General features: G+C 43.1%; 1 protein-coding gene across 7 annotated transcripts in view; it reads left to right on the top strand.

Annotated features, from left to right (window-relative positions):
• The window catches only part of CBFA2T2 (CBFA2/RUNX1 partner transcriptional co-repressor 2), a 66,738-nt gene that overhangs the window by 37,539 nt on the left and 6,372 nt on the right, over positions 1 to 22,827 (top strand). For all 7 annotated transcript variants that reach the window (XM_083508083.1, XM_083508085.1, XM_083508084.1 and 4 more), the window contains exons 2-8: positions 11,247 to 11,390; positions 12,620 to 12,861; positions 14,234 to 14,323; positions 15,822 to 16,003; positions 16,640 to 16,890; positions 17,573 to 17,658; positions 18,543 to 18,738. In XM_083508083.1, the coding sequence (XP_083364209.1) occupies positions 11,247 to 11,390; positions 12,620 to 12,861; positions 14,234 to 14,323; positions 15,822 to 16,003; positions 16,640 to 16,890; positions 17,573 to 17,658; positions 18,543 to 18,738 (1,191 nt within the window). The remainder of the gene's footprint in view (positions 1 to 11,246; positions 11,391 to 12,619; positions 12,862 to 14,233; positions 14,324 to 15,821; positions 16,004 to 16,639; positions 16,891 to 17,572; positions 17,659 to 18,542; positions 18,739 to 22,827) is intronic.

The raw sequence follows: 22,827 nt of genomic DNA, 5'->3' as shown, positions 1-22,827 counted from the left end.
GTATTTAAGTAACAATGCATTTAAACTGGATTTGTGGGTAATAGGGAGCCAGTGCAGATTCCTTAGCATTGGTGTGATACGTGCCCACTAAGGCCCCCCCCCCCTTCACCACCCAGGCTACTGCATTCTGCATCAGTTGTAGCCTCTATACTAGCTGCAAGGGAAGTCCCACATAGAGCACATTGCAGTAGTCTAAATATGAAATTACCAGTGCATAAACCACAGTGACCAGGCTATGTTTGTCCAGGAAATGTCACAGTCAAATGTCACACCAGTTTAAGCTCATGATAGGCAGGCACTCTTTTACACAAAGGCTCATGTACTGTTCAAAGATGGTAACCATATCCCTCCTAAATTGCATACCTATTCCTTCAGAGGGACTGCAACCCCACTGAGAATAGGCAAAGTCCTCAGTTCTTGAACCTGGGGATCATTCACCTGCAGTGTCTTTATCTTAGCAAGCTTCAGTCTGATGACCCACATCCACTCCACCAGTGTGTCCTGTTTCAGCTTGTGCATATCCTCTCTTTACTCAGATTTAATGGTGAAATAGAGCCCTAAACCTTCTGATGACTTCTCCCAAAGGCTTCATATAGAAGTTAAACAACACTGGGTTTAAAATGGTGCCTTACAACACTTTGCATCTACAACACTGCGCCTAAGTTGTCAGGGGATAAGCACAGAGTTCCCAAATGCTACCCTCTGAAACCTGGTGTGAATGTGGGAATAGAGTCACCATAGAACAATACTTACAGCTCCCTATTCACAAGAGATTGTTGAGGAGAAGACCATGGTCAATGGTGTCAAAAGCTGAGAGATTCAGCAGGAACAACAGGGTTGCATGTTCCCTGGAAAGGGTCATTCATCAGGGTGACCAAAGCCCGAGGAATCATTGGTGTTAATTGAAGGTGAACAATTTTGTCCCCCATTTGCCCAGCAAACGTATCACAGTTGGTGCTAGCAATTTTTTTTTTTTACTGCATGAAAGAGCTCTGTTAGGCATGGCACGATGGAGGCTTTTTCACTACCTTCATCACCATATGACATGACACGGTTAAACACTCTTAACTGCTGTTTGGCCAGCTTGATATTGGGCCTTAAGCCATTTCCACTTCCTCTCTCGCCATGCAGCCTGCTTCATTGCTCATAGCTCCAAGGAAAACCAATGTGCACAAGGAGCTTCACAGTGTTGGAGCAGGCACTCCTGAGCAATCTTGTCCTAATCTCGCTGTTGCACAATGAGGTATAAAGCATATGGACAAACCAAACTTGCATTCTGGAAATATATATCATTGTTACTGGAAATTCCCCCAATTCTGATTCAAGTGTGTGAAGGGACCAGTGAACTCTTACATGTTCCTGTGTATGGCTTGGCTTATTCAGTGCAGGAGCAGTAAGCTAAATTATGAGGTACGTAAGCATCATGTCCTTTAGCTTTAATTGTTGGTTGTAAAAGAACTGATTCACAGGCATTTCCTAGGATTGTGGGACTGTATGTGCACCAGATCTAAGCTTTCTAGCTAGTATGAAAGCATCTTCACTATTTTGGAGCTCTGCTCATGTCCCCCTCCCACGCAGAGCGTTTTAGGGGGAAAGATGCATAGATGTCTGCCTTTCATTTGTTTCTTGTAATCATGAAGTTTTGGGCTACAGGTGTACCAAATTTTAGATTTTTGTGTGGCAGGGTAGTGCCCCTTAATACTAGCCACCTTTCTCCTTCAGTCATAAACATAGTTCTACAATAGAAACTGTGATCTTTGCATTCTGTTGCACTGAATTTCATGTTAGGTGTACCTGGATTCCGTGTGTGTGTGTGTGTGTGTGTGTGTGTGTGTGCCACTTCTGTGCTTGAGGGACTTGGCAGAATATCACCTTTTGAGGGTTTGTGAGCAACTATCGCTCCAGAGTATTCTTAGGTTTTACTTGTTATGTCTGGGTACTGCTGGGCTTGGAGTCGTTAATCTTCCTCATGTTTTCTTGGCTAAAGAAAATGAGAAACAGATGTTCACATCTGGAAACTTCGTTCTAGGCTTCATTGTTGCAGTGAAATAGTTTAAATTGTAACGGGAACATTTAGAGTACTGAAGCAAAAGGCTACCCTTGAACACACACACCCTTCCAGCTTCCTTTTTTGCATGAAACTTAACACTGCTGCATGTTTTGTTCTTGTCAGTTTTAACTTCACTTAACACTTTCGTAGCCTAGAGGATGAATATTAATAGACCTCTTGAAATAGTAAGCAGACTTCTGGAAAAGTTTGTGTATGTAATGTTAACAAGTTAAAGCTATAGTCCCAAGTATTCCAGCTCATACTCCTGAGTAAACATGATTAGAACTGGGGAACTGGAGAGTTTGATTGGCTGCAAAACTCTTTCCTGCACTAGGCGTGGATTTGTTTTGTGTGTTTTCCAGGAGGCATATTCAAGTCATACTATCAAGTCTAATTATACTAGAGAGGTGCCCTTCTTTGGAACTTAGCGGTGAGCAAGAAATCCCTGTTGTATCTCACCTTGACTATGAGTTCGTTGTGGCTTCTTAGGCAAGCCACTGTTTCCTCTACTCATCTCTTGCAACTACCCTTAATATGGATAATACTGGGTTGTTTATAAGAGTTAATGAGATAATATATGTCAAGGAATTTATGCACACTGGAAAAGCACTTTATAAACACTGCCTGTGTTCACACTAAACGGTGGTTTAGTGCGTTGTGCAGGAGCCAGGAGTGAACTACAGTGAACCATAGGCTTGCACAGTCCCTCCCTACTTTCCTCTTTCTGGAAGAGTTTGGAAGTATCCACTTCTGCTTTTAGATAATCACATACAGTGGTGCCTCGCAAGACGAAATTAATCCGTTCCGCAAGTCGCTTCGTCTAGCGGTTTTTTCGTCTTGCGAAGCAACCCTATTAGCGGCTTAGCAGATTAGCGCTATTAAAGGCTTAGCGGCTATTAAAGGCTTAGTGGCTGTTAAAGGCTTAGTGGATTAGCGGCTTAGAAAAAGGGGGGGAAAGCGGGGGAAAATCGGAACACTCGCAAGACATTTCCGTCTTGCAAAGCAAGCCCATAGGGAAAATCATCTTGCGAAGCAGCTTTCGTCTAGCGGGTTTTCGTCTAGCCTTTCGTCTAGCGGGTTTTCAGTCTTGCGAGGCATTCGTCTTGCGGGGCACCACTGTAATTCTGTGTAGTTTAGTTCTAGAACTACAGCTAACATTAACTATGGCTAGCTTAAAATAAGGCCAGGTGTGGGGTGCAGTGGACTTTAATCTTTTGCACCCCATTGTGGTCCTGATCCAGACTGAGCCCCCCACATTTGTAATTTGTATTGGGGTGGGGAGGATTCCCATTTGCTCCGGGAAGGTTTTTTTTGGTGTTTTTTTAAATTGAATTCCTACCCAGTCAAAATACAGTCTGCAGAGTCATAGAACAGTGTGGACTTGATCCAAGCTTTTGGAGGCAGTTTTTCATTTGTTTTTACATTGGAGCCTGTTTTCTTCAACACTCCCTGCACTGTTCCTCTTTGTTGATTAAGGGTTCTCCCTTTTCTGAAGTTAAAAGTAGGAACAGCTGGCTTACTGGGGCATCAAAGGCCTGCACTTCTCAACACCCCAACTCAGGTGGGGCTTTTGGTGTTAGACCCCCTCGAAAAGAAGCATAGATTCCTTCCATGTGGATCCATTCTACTTTTGCAGAGAGACTCACTAAACTGAATTCACAGGGAACTACAGTTTGAACTGCAGAAGTTGCTTAATGACAGGCTTTGCTGTGGCTTGGGCTCATTGTTGTGAGACTGCAATGCCACTTGGGCTGGCCACTCAGACATTGCACCATGCTCTTCGCAGGAAAAACAGGCAGAAGCTGACAATGCATCATAATTGTGATAGAAGGCAACTCATCATAATGTTCAGACTGTGACTTTTCAGTGTATTTTAATGATGGATGCAGTGCTATGCTTGGATCACCTTCAAACAATAGCTATGCATTTGCAGCAAGAAAAAGCTTTGTATTCAATTTCCCCTGCATTAAATGCTTTTTCAAACTGGCTTTGAATGGTAAAATACGCTGTTATATCAAACTTTGTGCTTATTTTTGCTGCTAAATTGAAGATAAAATGAAACAGCTGTGTGTGGGAGGAGCATGTATTTATTTTTGAATTATCTAGTATCTGGCCCATGTTTCGGGGGTTCAATCCTACAAGCTGCTGAGAGCTCAGAAGAGGTGTTAAATCCCTTCCACTCCCACTGCATTCTGCAGAATCGAAACTCCAAAGGACAGGTTTTCATCAGTACTCTTAACTTCCATTTATCTAAATGTTGGTGTCATTTACATCTTTCCTTGAGTGTTTTGTACACCCAGGCAAAGCATTCAAGGAAATGGGAGTGTGTCTTTTCGACATGATCTTTTTGTTTCAACATGAATTCTTGTTTCAGAGAAGGGAGCTGTTTCCAAAATGCTTCACAAGTGTCCCATCCCCCCCCCCCCATGTTAATAACCCAGATGTGGCTCAGTGGCTTCCACTTTCTGATAAAGCATACACCAGTGCTGCTCTTTCCCCCACCAGAGTTGCAGAAGAATGGAGTTCCCCAAGGGCAGAACTAGTCAAGAGTATAGAATCATAGAATTGTGGTGTTGGAAGGGACCCCAAGGGTCCTCTAGTCCTGCCCCCTGCAATGCAGGAATCTCAGCTAGATCACATATGACAGGTAGCCTCCTAACCTCTGCTTAAAAACCTCCAAGGAATGAGAGTCCACCACCTCTTGTGGGAGTCTGTTTCACTGTGACACAGCTCTTACTGTCAGAAAGTTCTTCCTGATGTTTAATTGGACTCTCCTTTCTTGTAACTTGAATCCATTGGTTCAGGTCCTACCCTCTAGAGCAGGAGAAAATAAGTATGTTCCAGCCTCCATGTGGCAGCCCTTGACTATGGCTATCATATCATTCTCCTCTTAACCAGGCTAGGGCAGTTCTGTTGTTGGGGAACCCTCTCCACGTTGGCTTGTCTGTTGTGAATGCTTGCATGTATTATTTCCACTGTCGGTTGAGGATCTTAGTGCATATGGGCAAAGACGAATATGGGCACATTAAAAACAACAACAAAAAACTCGTCAGGCAGAGAAGGAGTTCAGGCAGGATGACCTCAAATTGAAATAGTTCTGTTAATTATAAAACAAGAGAGATAATCTCCCTACCACCACCTTTTCTGGTTCCCAATGTTAAAAATATTAGCTTTGTGGAGACCGAAACAGATGGCGAGCAGCTGAAGTAGATAAGCGTGTTGTTGAAAATAAGCATTTACTCAGGCTGGGGAGGTGACAAAGCCATGTTTACAATATCTCATCCATTTACAGTGATGCTACTTTTAGCTGTATGGAAATAATTAATTCACAGGATACCTGGAAAACACAAGCTGATCAATGTATGTGGGAAGGACTCTTTACAATTTTGGGCAAAATGGATCTAGTCTGTCGTCTGCTTTAGAGACTTTAAAGGGTTAAATGCCCCCCATCTTGATGTTTGCTGCTCCCCAAATGTTTATCTTGCCTTCTTTATGTATTATATTGTATTTTGATCCTTCATTTTAAGAGAGGTATCTCCCAAAGCAGCTCACGTCAATTAAAAACAAAGCAAGAAACTTGAGTGGACTGTGATGGGGCTGCTGGGGGCTAATGGAGCCCTGTAGGCCCCTGAAGCTTTGAGTGGCACAGGGCTTCCTGAGAGAGGCTTGAAAGAGAAACACGGGGCAGTGTGTGTCCTCTTTAATAATGCTTATGTGCATTATTTGCTAAGCTCTTTGAGTATTGCAAGAAAGGATGTACTTTCTCCTCATGGTCAAATGTGCAATGTGTCCCTGCGTTGGCAGCTTGCACATCTGACTGCAGAGGGACACAGAGAGAGACCTTGCCCTTTAAATAGCACAAACCAGTGCAAAGAACAGGAGGGATGGGAAAAGAGGTAGGTAGTGGTAGTGGTAGTTCAACCTCCAGCTGTCTTGCACAGCACTTGGCACAGGGCTTTGCAGGCACTGCCAAACAGCTGATGGCAGTGTCTGCAACCCCCTACCTGCTTTGCGTGAACCAGGTTTTTACCTGCCCAGCACTTGACAACATATATGACACTAGGGGTAGGGCAGGTGCAGGTGGCTTTGCCAGAAGGGGAGGCCTAGATAGGCCCTAACCTCTGGTCTAGACAGTACTGAGCTATAGGAACCATTTGGTCTGCCTTGATATAAGGCAGCTTCATATTTATGTTCTTACGTTCCTTTGAAATGAATCATTCATGCTTCCATTTCCACTGCCAGGAGGCATTGCTGTCAGATTTCATATATTAAATTAGTGATTATGCAGGTAAATAAATGTTCTGCATGCTGCAATGTGTACAGAAATATGCAGCTCATAACATAGTAAAGGCACCCCATATACCATGCTAAGCCCTTGATGGTACAGCTGATGCTGTTAGATCCAGTAATAGTCTTTTCAGAATGTATTGAAGAGATGGAGAAACTAACTGGTTTGATTTCTTGAATAGCGTTTCTCTTGGGTAGTCTGCAGTTGTAAGCAAGCAGCTACTTTCGGTTATATATAGTTTGAGAGTGCCATCACTATGTATTTGTGTCTTGAGGCATCAAAGGGATTTACAAATTCAGTATTTTCTTTCCAGTGTTCGTTCATGCAAGTACATTAGTTTGCTAGCCACTTTCTTAAAGAACCATGTTGCAGGAAGGCCAGATGCAATTAATTAAAGGAATAAATGCTGGATTTTTTTTTTAATAACTGCATAGGGTTTACTGTTTGTTGTTGTTGGGTTTTTTTTTTTGCATTTTTTGATTTCGGTAAACTACCTTGTGATCTGCTTGTTGTATTAATGCAGTCAGTGTGCTGTTGATATGAGATGCCCTTCTTTGTTTGTGCTTTTGTAAATAACCAGTTTCCCCCATATGTGTGTGTGGCATCTGTTATATGACACAACCTTAATGAGATACTGTTGTCGCAAATACTGTCATTGGAGAGAACCCAAAACAAGTTTTCTTGCCTTGTTATCCATTCTGGGTCTCCCCCCCCCCCCAATATGGAAATGGAGTCAGCCAACTCTGGCACAGTGTGTCTGAAAAAACAGGTGCTTCAGATTTCCACGGGGGATTTCAGGTGAAGGACGGCAGAGCTCGGCTCAGCACTGTGTGCAGAAGGGTTCCTGTGCTAGTTCAGATTTTCACATGTTTTAACACACTAACACCTCCCCCCTTGGGTGAACAGATTGCCAACAGAAGTGGCTTTTGGGGGGTGGGGGGACATGTCATTGTAATTCAGCGAAAACCTGAAGTTCCTTTTTATTTGGCTTGGGGCCTTCTGTTCTGCTCACTTAACAGACTTCAGAGCTCCCCCCCCCGCCCCCGGATTGTAACGTGTGGGGATCTCAGGAGTGCTGTAGATGCTACCCTTGACCTTTATTCAAAGTGATACAACACTCTTAGCTGCATTGCCCATTTGTTTATGTTGCTAGCTCATAGATTCTCAGGTGAGGTCCTACTGTAGACATTTTTGCCCTCTGAAGCTTTGCTTATAAAGAAGAGTTGTTTTCTTGTTTCATTTCCTGTGGTCCACCGAGTTAGTTCAATTGGAGCCTTGTTATTTGGGGGATTATATGGAAGCCTTTAGATAATGTTGTCTTTTTCTGGATGTGTTTGAGATTTGATATACAGTAGTATTAGTTTTGGATCCCTGCTTTCCTGGCTATTTTAGTTATTTTATGGTTTTATGTTGCAAATTGTGCTCAGGGCTCCCAAGTGTGCTAAAAGTTTCTTTCTTTCTAACAGTTTGTTTCTTTCTAACATAAAAGTAAATATGTCCATTGAATATGTTGGCAGTGATGCACAGAATTGCAGAAACAAGCATATTGAGACAGTGGCCAGCTATCCATGCACCTTCTTTTCCAGAGAGTGCATTTGCTCTCAGCACGTAGTGTGAACGATTTACACGTGTGTCCCTACATCCTAAAATACCAATGGGCACGTATCTATCCACAAAAAAGGAAAAACTCCCCAAGATTATGAGTAGAAGGGAAATGAAATCCCATCAATTAGAGCTGAATTACTGGAATGAAACTGAATTAATATGCACACTTGCCAGATATTAACAAGTATACATGCATAGGATTTTGCCACAAGTTTGTTCCACCTTAAAAGAGTACCAGGGTACTGGACACTGAAAATTTTATTATTCAGAATAAGAAAGTATTATGAGAATATATAGTCGTATCTATAAGAACACTTAGCACTTCTGGAGACTGAACACAGAATTACCCTACATAAGCAGGGTGTGTCTGTGTTCATTTTATTAATAAATATTACAGAATGAACTTTTTCTTGCTGCATTAATTCTTCCCTTTAACCACCGATAGATAAGAATGGCCTTAGTGAAACTAATCAAATACGATGGAATAACCATATTTGCCTCCCTCCATCTAGTAATCCTAGAGACACTGGGTTGGAGCCAGATTTAGCAATGCTTAGAGTATGCCCATTGATATCAATGGACTTATATTAGTCATTGCTAACTTAAGTCCCACTGATTTTCAGATGGTCTATGACTCTGTGCCAAACATGACTAACCCTGGATCCCCAACACATTGTCTTTTATAATCATGGATTTTTTGTTTAGCCACTGATAGACCTAATCTCCATGAATTTATCTAACTCTTTTTGGGAAAAATGCTACTCTAGTTTATAGTTACCACATCTTACAGCAGTGAAGTCTTAACATTAATTATGGGAGTATTTGAATGACTACATCTGGGGCTTAATAAGCCAAGCTATGAATGAGTCTTATGTTGCTCATGCAGCCCCTTTGTGCTTCCGTTCACATGAGCACCCACGCAGACAAGGAGGTCTTCTACTGTGAGTTCCTATTCTGATAATAACTTTGGAACAAACCAGGAGATTAAGCTAACTTCTTGCTTGTTCTGGATCTGTGAATCATAGTTTCCCCATTTGAATGAAACAAGAACCTTTTGTCAATGAAATACTTCTTGGTTTGCTTGTTCGTGCAAAGCAATAGCCCAAAGGGGCTGTGTGCATAGCCAAAAGACACGCTCATATCTTTGCTTATTAAACCGATATATGATCATCCAAACATGGTCTATGGGATTTTATGATAACTCAGTAACGATGCTCATGGAATCCAAAATTGAATGTTAGCAGTCATGAAGCAGCATCCAGTGTGCTGGGTTGGAGAATAATGAGAAAGTAACAGCTTATTTGTACTAATAGGAAGACCTCCTTATTCTACTACTGTGTCCAATTCTGGGTTCTTCTCAAAGTTTCTTATTGTTCTTAGCTCCCAAAGCCTTGCACAGAAGCTTATTTCAGTGGTTATGGAAGCATAGGAACTGCTAATTCTCAACAGGAGGGAGAATCTGAGAGTTTTCTGTTTAAACTTTTGAGTAGGCATTTCAGCATGCCTGCTGGTAAGCTGTACTGAATTCCAGCATTATGCCAAGTCCTGAAGGTTGCAACGTGTCTAACTGCTAAGATCTCTTCCAGGCCTCTTGGCGCCCATCACTGAAAAAGCAGGTGGTCTGAAGTGAGGGCTCCCTTTGGGCTTTCACACTCTGTGCACAACATACAAACGTGAAAGACAACTGTCAGTTCCTTCCCTTCCTAGTTGTCTCCCCCTTAACAAAAGGAGAGGTTGGGAGGCGAGCGGAGATGGAACACAGATGGATGTGTTGGAAACCTGTCAATATGTTTATGGAGACATGCTACAGTGTAGTCCCAGATTGCTTGTGAAATAATCAAATAAGACAGGCACCCCTTTATTTAGGAACTAATAAGTGGTCCGTATGTTGTTCAGCGAGATGGAGAGCATATATCTTGCACCACAACATTTATAAAAATATATATGCTTGCAACAGGTTGTTTTGCACCACAGCGGGTTGTTTTATACACATATGAAAGCAATTTATTTAAAGCTCCTTTTTATTTTTAGTAAAATAGTTAACTAAATATTTTATTTAGTATTTTAAATATTTAGTAAAATATTATACTGGTGATTAAAAATCCCATTGGGCACCTGCACAGTTTTGTGACTCTTGGGTAATCTGTTTATTTTATTATCTACATTGGAAGTATTTCCTTCTCTGTCCTTCACTGTTGCAGAGGGAATCATAGAATCATAGTTGGGAATTATTCAGCATTTTTACACCCCACCTGCAAGGTAGCTTCTTTCCCTTCCCCATTTATCCTGTACTACAGCTCACCACCTTGGTTTGGGGATTCTCCAGACCACGTTGTCAAGCATTGCAAATCGTTCCACCCATTTTTTTAAAAGACTTCTTAGTAGACTTCCTAATCACTACTTAACTATATTGGTAATTTCTGAACGAAAACCATTTTTGTAAAGCGTTCTTTGTGGCCATGCAGGATCCTGCCCTGCCCCCGTCCCCAGCTCACTCATCCCTGTGCTCCTTTGGTGTCCTAGCCATGATGTCCCCACAGGGCTCATGACATCTGGGGCCACAAAGATAAAGAATTATACAATGTTTAGAAGACATCTGAAGGCAGATATCAGGAGATTTTTATGTTTTTAGATATGCTATAAGCCGCCCAGAGTGGCTGGGGAAACCCAGCCAGATGGGCAGGGAATAATAATAATAATAATAATAATAATAATAATAATAATAATAATATGCAGCTTGCCATGCTATCCAATCCCAGGCATACTACAATTGGTGGAAGCCAAGAACCTTCTGATCCCCTCCTTATACCCTCACTGGGCAGGAGAGGGGAGTGGGAGCATGCAAACCAGGTTGGGGGGGGGGAGGAATAAGGATAAGCTCATTCTCATACTTCAAAACCATGTTTAAGTGTTACGTTTAAATGTAGCCAACTAGCAGATGGTTTTGAATAGAGCCAAACCATAGTTTAGTGTGACATAAACAAGCTGGGACAGGCCTCAGGTTTGCACAGTCCCCCGTCCCTGGCATGGCTGCAAGGAGGAGCTGCCACCATCTCTTGACCAGAGCTTGTCATGTCATCGGAGACTGACAAACTCTGGTTAATATTTGAAACGATTGAGCTTGAAATGATGTTTCGAGAGCCACCCATAAGCCAGGACGTCCTTCCGCCCTTTAGATCTCACCTTTGCCACTGAATTGCTAATTGGATTTTAGGCCAAACTTAACTATCATCCCCCATGGAGATGTGTAATTGCTAAGTTCCATTGGATTGCTAACATTCTTTCTTCTACTTTCCATTTCAGTTGCGAGTGAGAAGAGGGTGCCAGTAATGCCAGGATCCCCTGTGGAAGTGAAGATACAGTCACGATCCTCGCCGTCCAGCATGCCGCCATTGCCGCCTGTCAACCCTGGTGGACCTCGGCCTGTCTCATTTACCCCAGCAGCATGTAAGGCTGTGGCTTGTTCGGCTTTTTGGGAAAAACAAAAAGCCACCGCGAGTTCTTTCTTTCTAATGCAGACATTAGAGAAGTGAGGGACTGTTGTTTCAGTCCAGGGGAGGTGAATGGCTGGTATAGTACCTAATTAGCTGGTCACTTTTGTGGCTTTATTAGCAGCCAGGTTTCCTGAGATGCAGATTTTTAAATATATACATAGGTTTAAGCTGGGTTTTAATTTAGGAAGCGATTTTAAAAAATGTTTAATTTCTCGAGAACATCAAGTTCTTTGCATCTGTGTTTTCTGTTCTCATTAATAAGAGGTGTGTTTGTCAGCACATCTGGTGTGTTAACTTTTTATTTATTCTCAGATTCTGGAGTGCTAGGGTTTTCTTAGGTCTCTTAAATGTTATTGTGTACTGTACAGGGTGGTACAGAATGCAGACATCCTGCAAGGAACAGAAAAATAGCACTCTGGTCCCGGGAATGTAAGCTGCCTTATGCTGGTCAGGTTGAATGCTCATCTAGCCCAGTAATGCTCCCTCTGACTGCCAGCAGCTCTCCAGGGCTGTGTATAGACGTCTTTCCCACCACCAGCTCCCCTACCCTCCTCCCTTTAAAAACAAAAACCAGAGGGGTCAGGAAATTAACAAAGAATCTTCAACCTGCAAAGCTTATACTCCACCACTCAACCCCACTAGATGTTATTTCTTAAAATATTAAATAGTTTTTAACACTACCACCCAGTATCAAAAGTAAATATGTCGACTCCTGAATTGTGTTCTCAGCAATTCTGCCTGCATTTCAATATTTCCTATTTTGTGTAACTTCCTTCCAGTTGAAACCAGACAGGCCCCCCTCCCTGTTGAATTTCTGGCATGTACTGAAAACTTTTTAAATCCCAGCTTTTAACTTACTTTATAGCAGCCTTTCTCAACCTGTGCATCCCCAGATGTTGCTGAACTACAACTCCCATCATCCCCTAGCTAGCAAGGCCCAGAACTCAGGGATGATGGGAGTTGTAGTCCAGCAACATCTGGGGACCCACAGGTTGAGAACCACTGCTTTATAGCATTAACTGGTTTTTACCTTTTCTGTATTTTATTTATTGTACACCACTTGGAGACTATTTGTAGTTAAGTGGTATATAAATTTATGTAAAAAAGAAGCATTTGGGGGCTAAACCTCAAAATATAAAGCTAACATATTCATTGCTTTTTGCCTTCCCCTCCCCACTGTAGTACCCAATGGAATGAACCATTCTCCACCGACGCTGAATGGAGCACCGTCACCCCCTCAGAGGTTCAGCAATGGCCCTGCCTCATCATCTTCATCTTCACTGACCAACCAGCAGCTTCCAGCTACCTGTGGGGCCCGTCAGCTCAGCAAACTCAAACGCTTCCTGACCACCCTCCAGCAGTTTGGCAACGACATTTCACCAGAGATAGGGGAGAAAGTCCGCACCCTTGTTCTGGCATTAGTGGTGAGTATTAATAAGTCAAATACAGCAAAGAAATGAATAGCAGAAGCTTTTGCGTTTCGTTATGGAATCACAGAATCATAAGCTTGGAAGGGGAGCATGAGGGGCATCTAGTCCCATCCTCTGCAATGCAGGAATCTTAACTCAGGTGCCCATGACAGATGGCCATACAACCTCTGCTTAGAAACGCCACTGAAGAAGAGTCCACCACCTCTTGTGGGAGTCTGTTCCACTGTTGAGTAGCTCTTACTCTCAGAAAGTTCTTCCTGATGTTTAGTCAGAATCTCCTTTCTTGTAACTTAAATCCATTGTTTTTGGTCCCTCTGGAGCAGGAGAAAACAAGCTTGCACCATCTTCCGTGTAACAGCCCTTCCTTTATATATATATGAAGAAGGCTGTCATATCTCCTCTTTTCCAGGCCAAATATACCCAAATTCTTCAACTGTTCCTCATGAGGCTTGACCCTTCTGATCCTGCTCAGACTTTGTCAGTAGGCTTTCTTTAAATGGCCAAACCTCTAACAATATTTGCTCCCCCCTCTAGGATTAGTGTGCTTCCCCCCCAAACCTTCATTGCATAACTTTTCAGAAATTGGGGTGTCCATTTTGTCATAATTAATTGCAGCATGGTGAACTAATAATTTTCTGATGCTGTTGATTTGAGTTCAAACCAGTTTTTAAAAGGAGAAATATTTGTGTTTGTGTGTAACATATATATCACACTCATACACACAACTGGGGTGCACTTTCATCTAATTCTGTCTCAGTGTAATCTCGAGAATTCTGTTTACACATTGCAAGGCTTTTCAAACCCTGATTATACATGGTCAAAAAAATGATTATGTGCTAGGAACTGACATGTGACATTTCACCCATTTTTCCTGTTTCAGATTTTTATTTATTTACTTTATATTTTGGAGGTTGTCTAGCTAGCATTAGCACTCTACAATTCCAGATAACTTCTAATGACTGTGGTCACACTTTGAAATGGTGCAGAAGCAGCTTATGAAACCAGAGTAGCTATCTTTTTAAGTAATCACAATGCAGTGTGGTCGATGGATGTCAGCCGCCCCCCCCCCAATGTCTACATCTATTTGTAACCCACCTTAAGACTGCATGGTGAAAGGGGCCTATAAATGCATGTAAGTTAAATGAATAAATTCTTAATGTATAAATTATGCATTGAGTGTGAGAATTTGTAGCTCACGGTTCCTAGCCAAATGTGAGATGAGGCAGATCAGATAGGACTGGAGACTAAGGAATATTAGTTCTTTCCACACGGTACATGCAAATCCAGATTCTCAGAGAGAAAAAGCCTTGTAGAATTTCTCTTGAATTAGAATCAATAACCACGTCAATCCCCTTTCTCTTTGCAGAATTCTACTGTGACAATAGAGGAATTTCACTGCAAACTCCAGGAGGCTACCAATTTCCCTCTTCGTCCATTTGTGATTCCATTCTTGAAGGTGATTGCTTAATACTGTGCATTGGCTGGTGAGCCAGTAAGGAAAAAATTCTGTGTGCCACACTAGAGAAAGACTCACCAAGCAATGATTTTTGATAGGAGGAGGATTCTGACTATTTGAGAGAAAGTCATGTCATGTGTATGGGGCGTGGGTGGCGCTGTGGGTCAAACCATAGAGCTTGCCGTTCAGAAGGTAGGCGGTTTGAATCCCCGCGACAGGGTGAGTTCCCGTTGCTCGGTCCCTGCTCCTGCCAACCTAGCAGTTCAAAAGCATGTCAAAGTGCAAGTAGATAAATAGGTACCGCTCCAGCGGGAAGGTGAACGCCATTTCCATGCGCTGCTCTGGTTCACCAGAAGTGGCTTAGTCATGCTGGCCACATGACCCGGAAGCTGTACACCGGCTCCCTCGGCCAATAAAGCGAGATGAGTGCCGCAACCCCAGAGTCGGTCACGACTGGACCTAATGGTCAGGGGGTCCCTTTACCTTTACCTTTTACATGTCACGTGTAGCCAAAAGTAGTTGCCAAGGAATGCTCAAGTGCCCCCTTTCTCTACCACCACATAACCTCTGACCATTAAGTGGGCTATGTACCTGCTCCTGGCCTGCAGTGTTTCAGCTGATGTGATGAAAGCAACTGGATAGATATATATATATATATATAGATATATATATATAGATATATATAGATATAGATATATATAGATATAGATATAGATATATAGATAGATAGATAGATAGATAGATATAGATATATATAGATATATAGATATATAGATATATATAACAAACTTTCTTTCTCTGGAGGGTGTTCTGTACAGCGTGCCTCAGTCATTACAGCATGCCCCAGGCCCATGCGTTCCTTCCTTCCTTGTTTATTTTTAACCATTGATCCAGCTGGATACTTCTACACAGGGAAGCATGAGGGGGAGCTGAGCTGAATTCTGAACTTTGTGAGACCTGGCAAGAATAGGAAAGAATCAGCCCTTTCCCCACCTTCTGTTTGAAGGGACTGAATCTCCCATTTATTCATAGTAGAGTTGCATGAGAGCTCTTCCCTCCAGAAGACATTTATTGTCTGGGACATGGGAATAATAATAATAATAATAATAGCAACAACAACAATAATAGCAGCAACAACAATAACACCATCATCATTATTATTATTATTACCCCGCCCATCTGACTGGGTTTCCCCAGCCACTTTGAGCGGCTCCCAACAGAATATTAAAAACATCGTAAAAGATCAAACATCAAGTACTGCAAGCTATAGCCCAGCCTATCACAAATATAGGCACTGCTCGCAAATTCTACTTTCTTTTGTCTTATTTGCTCTTGAGGAGGCTCACAATGATTCTTGGTGGGGGTGGGGTGTCTCTGTGGCAAAGGAACCCTGTTTTAACAAGTAGCTTGCTCCTATGGCTCATTAGATGGTCAGCAGCAAGAGGGTATCCCAGCAGCTAAATAAATCTAAATGGCAACCCTAACCTTTGTTTTGCAGGCCAACCTTCCCCTTCTGCAGAGGGAGCTGCTGCATTGTGCTCGGGCAGCCAAACAGACCCCTTCCCAGTACCTGGCCCAGCATGAGCACATCTTGCTGAACACAAACACTGCGTCCCCAGCTGACTCTTCAGAGCTGCTGATGGAAGTGAATGGAAACGGAAAGAGGCACAGTCCAGACAGGTAGCAGGAGCTGGTTTCAAAACAGACAAATTTGTCATTAAAAAAAACACAAAACTAACAACCTGGCGCCTTATAAGCTGCTTTCTATTAAAATACCCTTTTGTTGTGACCTCTTCAGGCATCTGGTAGTTCAAGACTTGCCTACATGTGGCTTTTTTAGGTTGGCTCTGTGAATATTTGACTTGTTGTGGCTTTCAGTATAGCCTGCATGATTTAGAAAAAGAGTTTTGGAATTGGTGCATCTGTCGTTTGCCACACTTTTCAGCTTAATGTTTCTCCCTTCACTAGAGACCCAACAATGGGAGAGGGAAGTTGCCCTCATCTTTTGTTTGTGGATCACCATACCTGCTATTTGAAAACCCTGACCTGGTTTTGAATTTCATGTTCCGTATCACATCTAGTTTCTCCCTGTGTGAAAAGGATACTGGACTATGGGCCATTGGATTGATCCAGAAGCATGATTTTTGTGTACTGTCAGTGTGCATGAATTGTTTTCTACTTGATCTCTTTTCCAGAGTTCACTTCTACGTATATCTCTTTCCCCATTAATTACTGGTTTCAAACTTACTTACTCTCCTTTTCTGCATTCGGTTTCTTAGTACTAATGGAAAATTTCCTTTCTTGACTTGCTCACAGGAGGGAAGAAAACAGCTTCGAGAGAGAGCCGCTCCCGTCAGAGCCTCCTGCCAAGAGGGTGTGCACCATTAGTCCAGCCCCTCGCCACAGCCCGGCTCTGATGTTGCCCGTCATAAATCCAGCGGGACAGTTTCATCCTACTCCACCCCCACTCCAGCATTACACCCTGGAAGACATTGCAACGTCCCATTTGTACAGAGACCCAAGCAAGGCATTGGAGCACAGAGAATTGCGAGATAGACATGGTATTGGTAAGGAGTCCCATGTAGTTTTCAAATGCATTTCCCTTAGCCATTAAAGCTGCAAATTCAACGCTTTTTGAATCTCCATAGATTCAGTTCTTGCAAAGCAAAATCAATGGCACACAAACCTACACAGCTCCTTCGTTGATCTGGTAACCCTCTGGGGTTTTAGAAGCCTGGGCTGTGTTTTTTGGAGCAGGAGTGGGGCACCTTTTTGGCCTGGCGATCCAGATCTTTTATCTCTTCCTCCCCGCTGTGGGCCCACTTTGATAGGCGGGTGGTGGTGAGAGGAGATAGTGACCAAGTAGGATTGAGCTGGATTGATAGATGGCTGTGGGTTTTTTTGGGGGTGGGGGGAAGAGTCTTATAGACAAAATTTGACTCCCAGGCAGGGGATTTTTTCCATGGGCCACTGTTATAGAATACAGTGGTACCTTGGGTTACGTTACCTTTGGGTAACATAATTTTGATTTACAAACGCGGCAAAACCAGAACTTTATACTTCCGGGTTTCACCGCGCACCTCCGGATACGGACTTTTCAGGGTACATATGGACCCCCGGGATAAATTAAGTTCGTATCTGGAGGGTCCACTGCAATAGCTCTTCTCTCCCCTGCCCCATATCTTTGTATTGCACCAAACTGTTAAGGCTCTTTTTCTGACACAGCATTTTCCTTGCCACGCATTACAGGGTTAAACGGAGGCTATCAGGATGAACCCGTGGACCATCGCCTAACAGAGAGAGAATGGGCTGATGAATGGAAGCATCTTGATCATGTGAGAGACTGACATGGGGGGAAAAACCCCCAAATAAACCTGGACTGCATAAAACCTAATTACCAGGGCAGGCTGTTTATCCACCTAGCTCAGTATAGTGTATTGTAGCTGGAGCAGCTGAGATTCTTCTCATTTCCTGCTGCCTGTTCTTTGGAACTAGAGATGCTATGGATTGTACCTGGGCCTTTCTGTGTGTAAAGTGTGTGCTCTGCCATGGAGCAGTGGAAATGTAACAGCATGTTTGCATGCAGCAAGTATGTGTGTGTGTGTGTGTGTGTGTGTGTGAGAGAGAGAGAGAGAGAGAGAGAGAGAGAGAGAGAGAGAGAGAATATAATTGTTTAGCCTAGATGGGCCATAATGCAGTAATCGGGCACATGCTTTTTACGTACAGGAAGTCCCAGATTCCGTTCCTGGCGTCTCCAGTGGAATTTGATACAAATAAATGTACAGTTTGAGAGTCATGCAAAACAGTGTTCCGCAGCTAATTAATAGCCAGGCTGTGTGACCAGCATCATAATGTGGTACTGGGCTGTACCATTTCATGTGATGAATTGCATATTTAAATGTTTCCACTTAAAAAAAAAAATCTCAGTTATGTAAAAAACTAGCATGTCAGTGACTGTACTAGACCAGCCCCCTTTCCCATAATGCTTGTATTTTTTTATATACAGGAGTTTGGGCTTGATTTCTTTTTTTAAATAGAGGGTCACTACAACATGCAACGTCACAGTTTGAAACCATTTACTGCAGCAAAACCAAAAAACCTTCACCCTGTTAATTTTGATACTGTAGTTTTGCCCCTGAGTTTCTTTTTCTTAAAGTTGCAGGAAGAAATACATTTTCTAACAGCTTCTTCAAACGCTGTTCTTTCCTCTCTCTGGAAGGCATTGAATTGCATCATGGAAATGGTCGAGAAGACCAGGCGTTCTATGGCCGTTCTCCGCCGTTGTCAGGAGGCTGATAGAGAAGAGCTCAACTATTGGAAGAGGCGATGCAGTGAAACCACAGAGCCACGGAAAGGGGGGAATGACTTAATCACGAGGCAACATAGCCCAGGGAGTTCAGACTCCATTAACAGCGGTAAGCTATGGAACTCTGCATGTTCCATATGTGTTATGAAGTGGAATAACATTTAACAACCGTGAAAGTGGCTGTGTATTATTAGTGAATTAATATTAGTGTATTAGTGTATTATTAGTGTGCCAGAAGACCAAAGTATTAGATTGATCCCATTCTTTTCAACAGGCTCCTTTGCTTTTGCAGCTTAGTCTGTAATCTTCAACACAAAAATTACTTATACACAAATTAATTAAGTACAATGCACCTTACTTCTGACTTAACTTCTGCACAAAAATAGAACTATCCGAAATTGAGCAAGCTGTGCCTTCCCTGCCCCTGTGTGCCTTGGATAGTCAGAAGTTTGAACCTGAATGGATGTCAAGTAGAGTTGTATGCAAAAGAAACAAAAAAGGAATAAATAGAAATCATGTATTTCTTTTATTTGTGAAATCTTGCCTTTTGCTGCTGCTTCTAGCATTTTAAGTATAAAAATGCAATGCATTCTTTCTCACTGAATCTGTCCCCCCCCCTACATTCCAATGAAATCAATTAAAACTCCCATTATACTGTTAGTGACTTTCACTTGAAAAATGGGGGTGGGGACAGGATGCTTGCCACACATTAATATTTAACCTGGGGCATGCATCTAGGTGGAGGATTTGTCTTGGTAACTACCGTATTTTTCGCTCTATAGGACGCACTTTTCCCCCTTCAAAAATGAAGGGGAAATGTGTGTGCGTCCTATGGAGCGAAGACGCCATAGCCCCGCGACCCTCTCCCGGCTGGAGAGGTGACACACGGCTATGGCAGGAACCTCTACAGCCCCGTGTCACCTCTCCAGCCGGGAGAGCGCGCGCGCGGGGCTAAAGCAGCCCCCCGCAACCCTCTCCCGGCTGGAGGGGTGATGCGCGGCTTTAGAGGCTCCTGCCATAGCCGCGCGTCACCTCTCCAGCCGGGAGAGGGTCGTGGGGCTATAGCAGCCCCCCCAAACCCTCTCCAGGCTGGAGAGGTGACGCGCGGCTATGGCAGGAGCCTCTACAGCCCCGCGTCACCTCTCCAGCCGGGAGAGCGCGCGCGGGGCTAAAGAAGCACCCCGCGACCCTCTCCCGGCTGGAGAGGTGACGCGCGGCTATGGCAGGAGCCTCTCCACTGCGCCTTTCCGCTGCTCCCTGACCTGCTCTTTGGGGCTGGTGGTGGGCTTCCCCCCGCCAGCCCCAAAGAGCAGGTCGAAAGGAACCGAAAGGAACCTGAAGCCTGGAGAGCGAGAGGGGTCAGTGCACACCGACCCCTCTTGCTCTCCAGGCTTCCAAGGTAGCCGCCTGAACGCATCTTAAACGGCACCTTGTTTTAGAGCGGGAAAACAAGAGGGGGGAAGTTCTCCCCCTCTCTGTGCAGCGCCTCCTGCCGCTTCACTGAAGGGGCGCTGGGCAGAGAGGGGGAGAATTTTTTTACTTGTTCTCCCCCCTCTAAAACAAAGTGCATCCTATTGTCCGGTGCGTCCTATGGTGCGAAAAATACGGTATCTCCTGAAATTCTGGGGTGGATAGGATAGTGTCAAAAACAAGCCTATTGCAGGAAGACAGAATGAATACAGTGGTACCTCAGGTTACATATGCTTCAGGTTACATACGCTTCAGGTTGCAGACTCCGCTAACCCAGAAATAGTACCTCGGGTTAAGAACTTTGCTTCAGGATGAGAACAGAAATCGTACTCCGGTGGCGCGGCAGCAACAGGAGGCCCTGCTAGCTAAAGTGGTGCTTCAGGTTAAGAACGGACCTCCGGAATGAATTAAGTACTTAACCCGAGGTACCTCTGTAAATCAATTGATACAAGTTACAAATAAATATAGGCCATGTAAATTCTTTCTCCTCGACACACTTCCCCACTCAATATCTCTTGGTCTCCTGGCTCTCACTCAAGGCCCAAACAGACTCACAAACCTCCCCGGAATCTCACAACAAAGAAGGTTTCTGGTACCAGCTGGCATCACCCTAGTCTCTCACCTCTAGGCTTGCTTTCATGGGCAGCACCAAGGTGGACAGAGCTTCCTCAGGCTGTTCACAGCTGTGTCCCATTCAGCTGTCAATCAGCTGGGCTGCACACACCCAGTTCCAGGTTTCAGCAGATTTATTTTGGTGATTTTCCCAAGGAGTTCCAAAGATGGCAACCCCTCCATTCGCAGTTCTTTCTCTGTGGCCTCTGCCTACCTCTCCCCTACCAGCTGCTTTCATGATGCTACAGCTTGTACAAAACCAGCTACACAATGCTTCTAAATCCTTACGGATGCAGCAACCATTGGCTTTAATTTCAAAACAATGACGCCAGAGGGAAATGAAAGTGCCGTAGTTTTTGCTACAAGTTCTACGTCCTTTTTTCTTTGCATGTCTTGTCTTTTTTGGATTGTGAACCTGTGGCAGGGAACAGTAAAAAAATCTTGGTAATGATTTTTGTATTCCACCATATCCTGGTGATATGACAGGGAGGCATTTCTATACCCCTTCCTCAAAACAAAGTATATGAATTTTATTTCGTAGTAGAGGGTGCATGCAAAACCTTGCATTAAACAGAATGTTGGGCCACAGGGTACTTTATCTGCCATCTCAAATGCTTTAATTATGGATTGGGGGCTGGGGAAGTTCCAGTGGCAACTGGAACAAGGAAGTGTGCTTGCAAAATAACCAGCTTGGCTGTTCAGATATAGATAGAAGATTCCAAGTATGGAATAGCACTCTTGAGTGGTGAATGCTGGAGGAGGGGGGAGCCCCAAAAACTTCATGCCGTGCCTTAAACTTTTACATAGATGATTGCAACTGGAGATATTGGCTTGTAACCTTGACTCAAGCAAGAGGTTGACTCAACCTTGACTTGGACATAATTTGGCTGAGCTCACGCACAAAGGATGCAGCATAACAAAATAAACCACTGAAGAAGGCTTGTAAGCAGAACATGTATGGTATTGATATTGCAGTCATCCAGAAAATCTGGTTGATGGACATGAAGAACATCCTGTGATAACGAATAGCATTTTTTAATAATAATAATAATAATAATAATAATAATAATAATAATAATAATAATAATTAATAGTAATAATAATAATAATAATTCATTCATTCATACCCACCCCACCCATCTGGCTGGGTTTCCCCAGCCACACTGGGTGGCTTCCAACAAAATATTAAAATACAATAGTCTGTCAAACATTAAAAGCTTCCCTAAACAGGGCTGCCTTCAGATGAAGTATAACCCATGCGATGTAGAAAGGGTTTCTGGTATGGTTATATGTTTTGAAGATATAAGTTCTGTTTATAGATTTTTTTGTTTGTTATTGTAGCACATAGCTTTTATATTTGGTATTCAGTTTTCTAAATTTGTGTATTTGTATATGCCTTTTTAGTTCAGGGTTATACTCCATTTTTGGTAATAAAATGTGAGGCAACACATCTATTAGATTTTGTGCTTATATAGACTGGTTATTAAGTTCATTTACGTTGGTTACCCTCTATTTTTTTATTTTACATTGACATGACTCAGGTTCATTAATTTCAGTTACGTCTACTTTGAGTAAAAAGTAAGTTGAATTCAACAAAGGCACACTCTGTAATGAATACTGCAGTATGTCTGTAAGTGAGCTATATTTATGGGGAGGGGGCAAGATGAGAATGGAGACTTACTTCTGGGTTGAGAAAAGCTGTATCCTCAGGTTTCCCCCATCTGGCGCATGAGGTTACCCTTACCATCAGGGGTGAGAAATGCATTGCTTTCAATCTGAAGGTATGCAGCATCTCATCTAACCATGCAACCGAAGACAGTGAGAATGTAATGTATGTGAGAAAAATTTCCACTGTTAATCTTCCTTGATTTCTGTGTAGCACTCTTTATCTTTGAGTTCCTGTTCTCAAAGGACTCCTTAAAATATAGCGTGTGCTCCAGTGGCCTGAAATCCTTGGGAATACAAGGCGCGCTGTAAAAACGTGAGACGCCATTAGCAAGGATTAATGCTCATTACAGTAGGGCAAAGCAGATGCCTGACAAGACATATTTATAAGCGTGTAGCCTGTGATGACAGAGTATTAAAAGATGGAAATTGGCTTCGCTGTCCAATAAAT

Source organism: Podarcis liolepis, assembly GCF_965112155.1.
Source record: "Podarcis liolepis genome assembly, chromosome: 6".
NCBI lineage: Eukaryota > Metazoa > Chordata > Lepidosauria > Squamata > Lacertidae > Podarcis > Podarcis liolepis.
The sequence above is the reverse complement of the archived record's forward strand: the minus strand, read 5'-3'. Positions and strand labels throughout refer to the sequence as shown.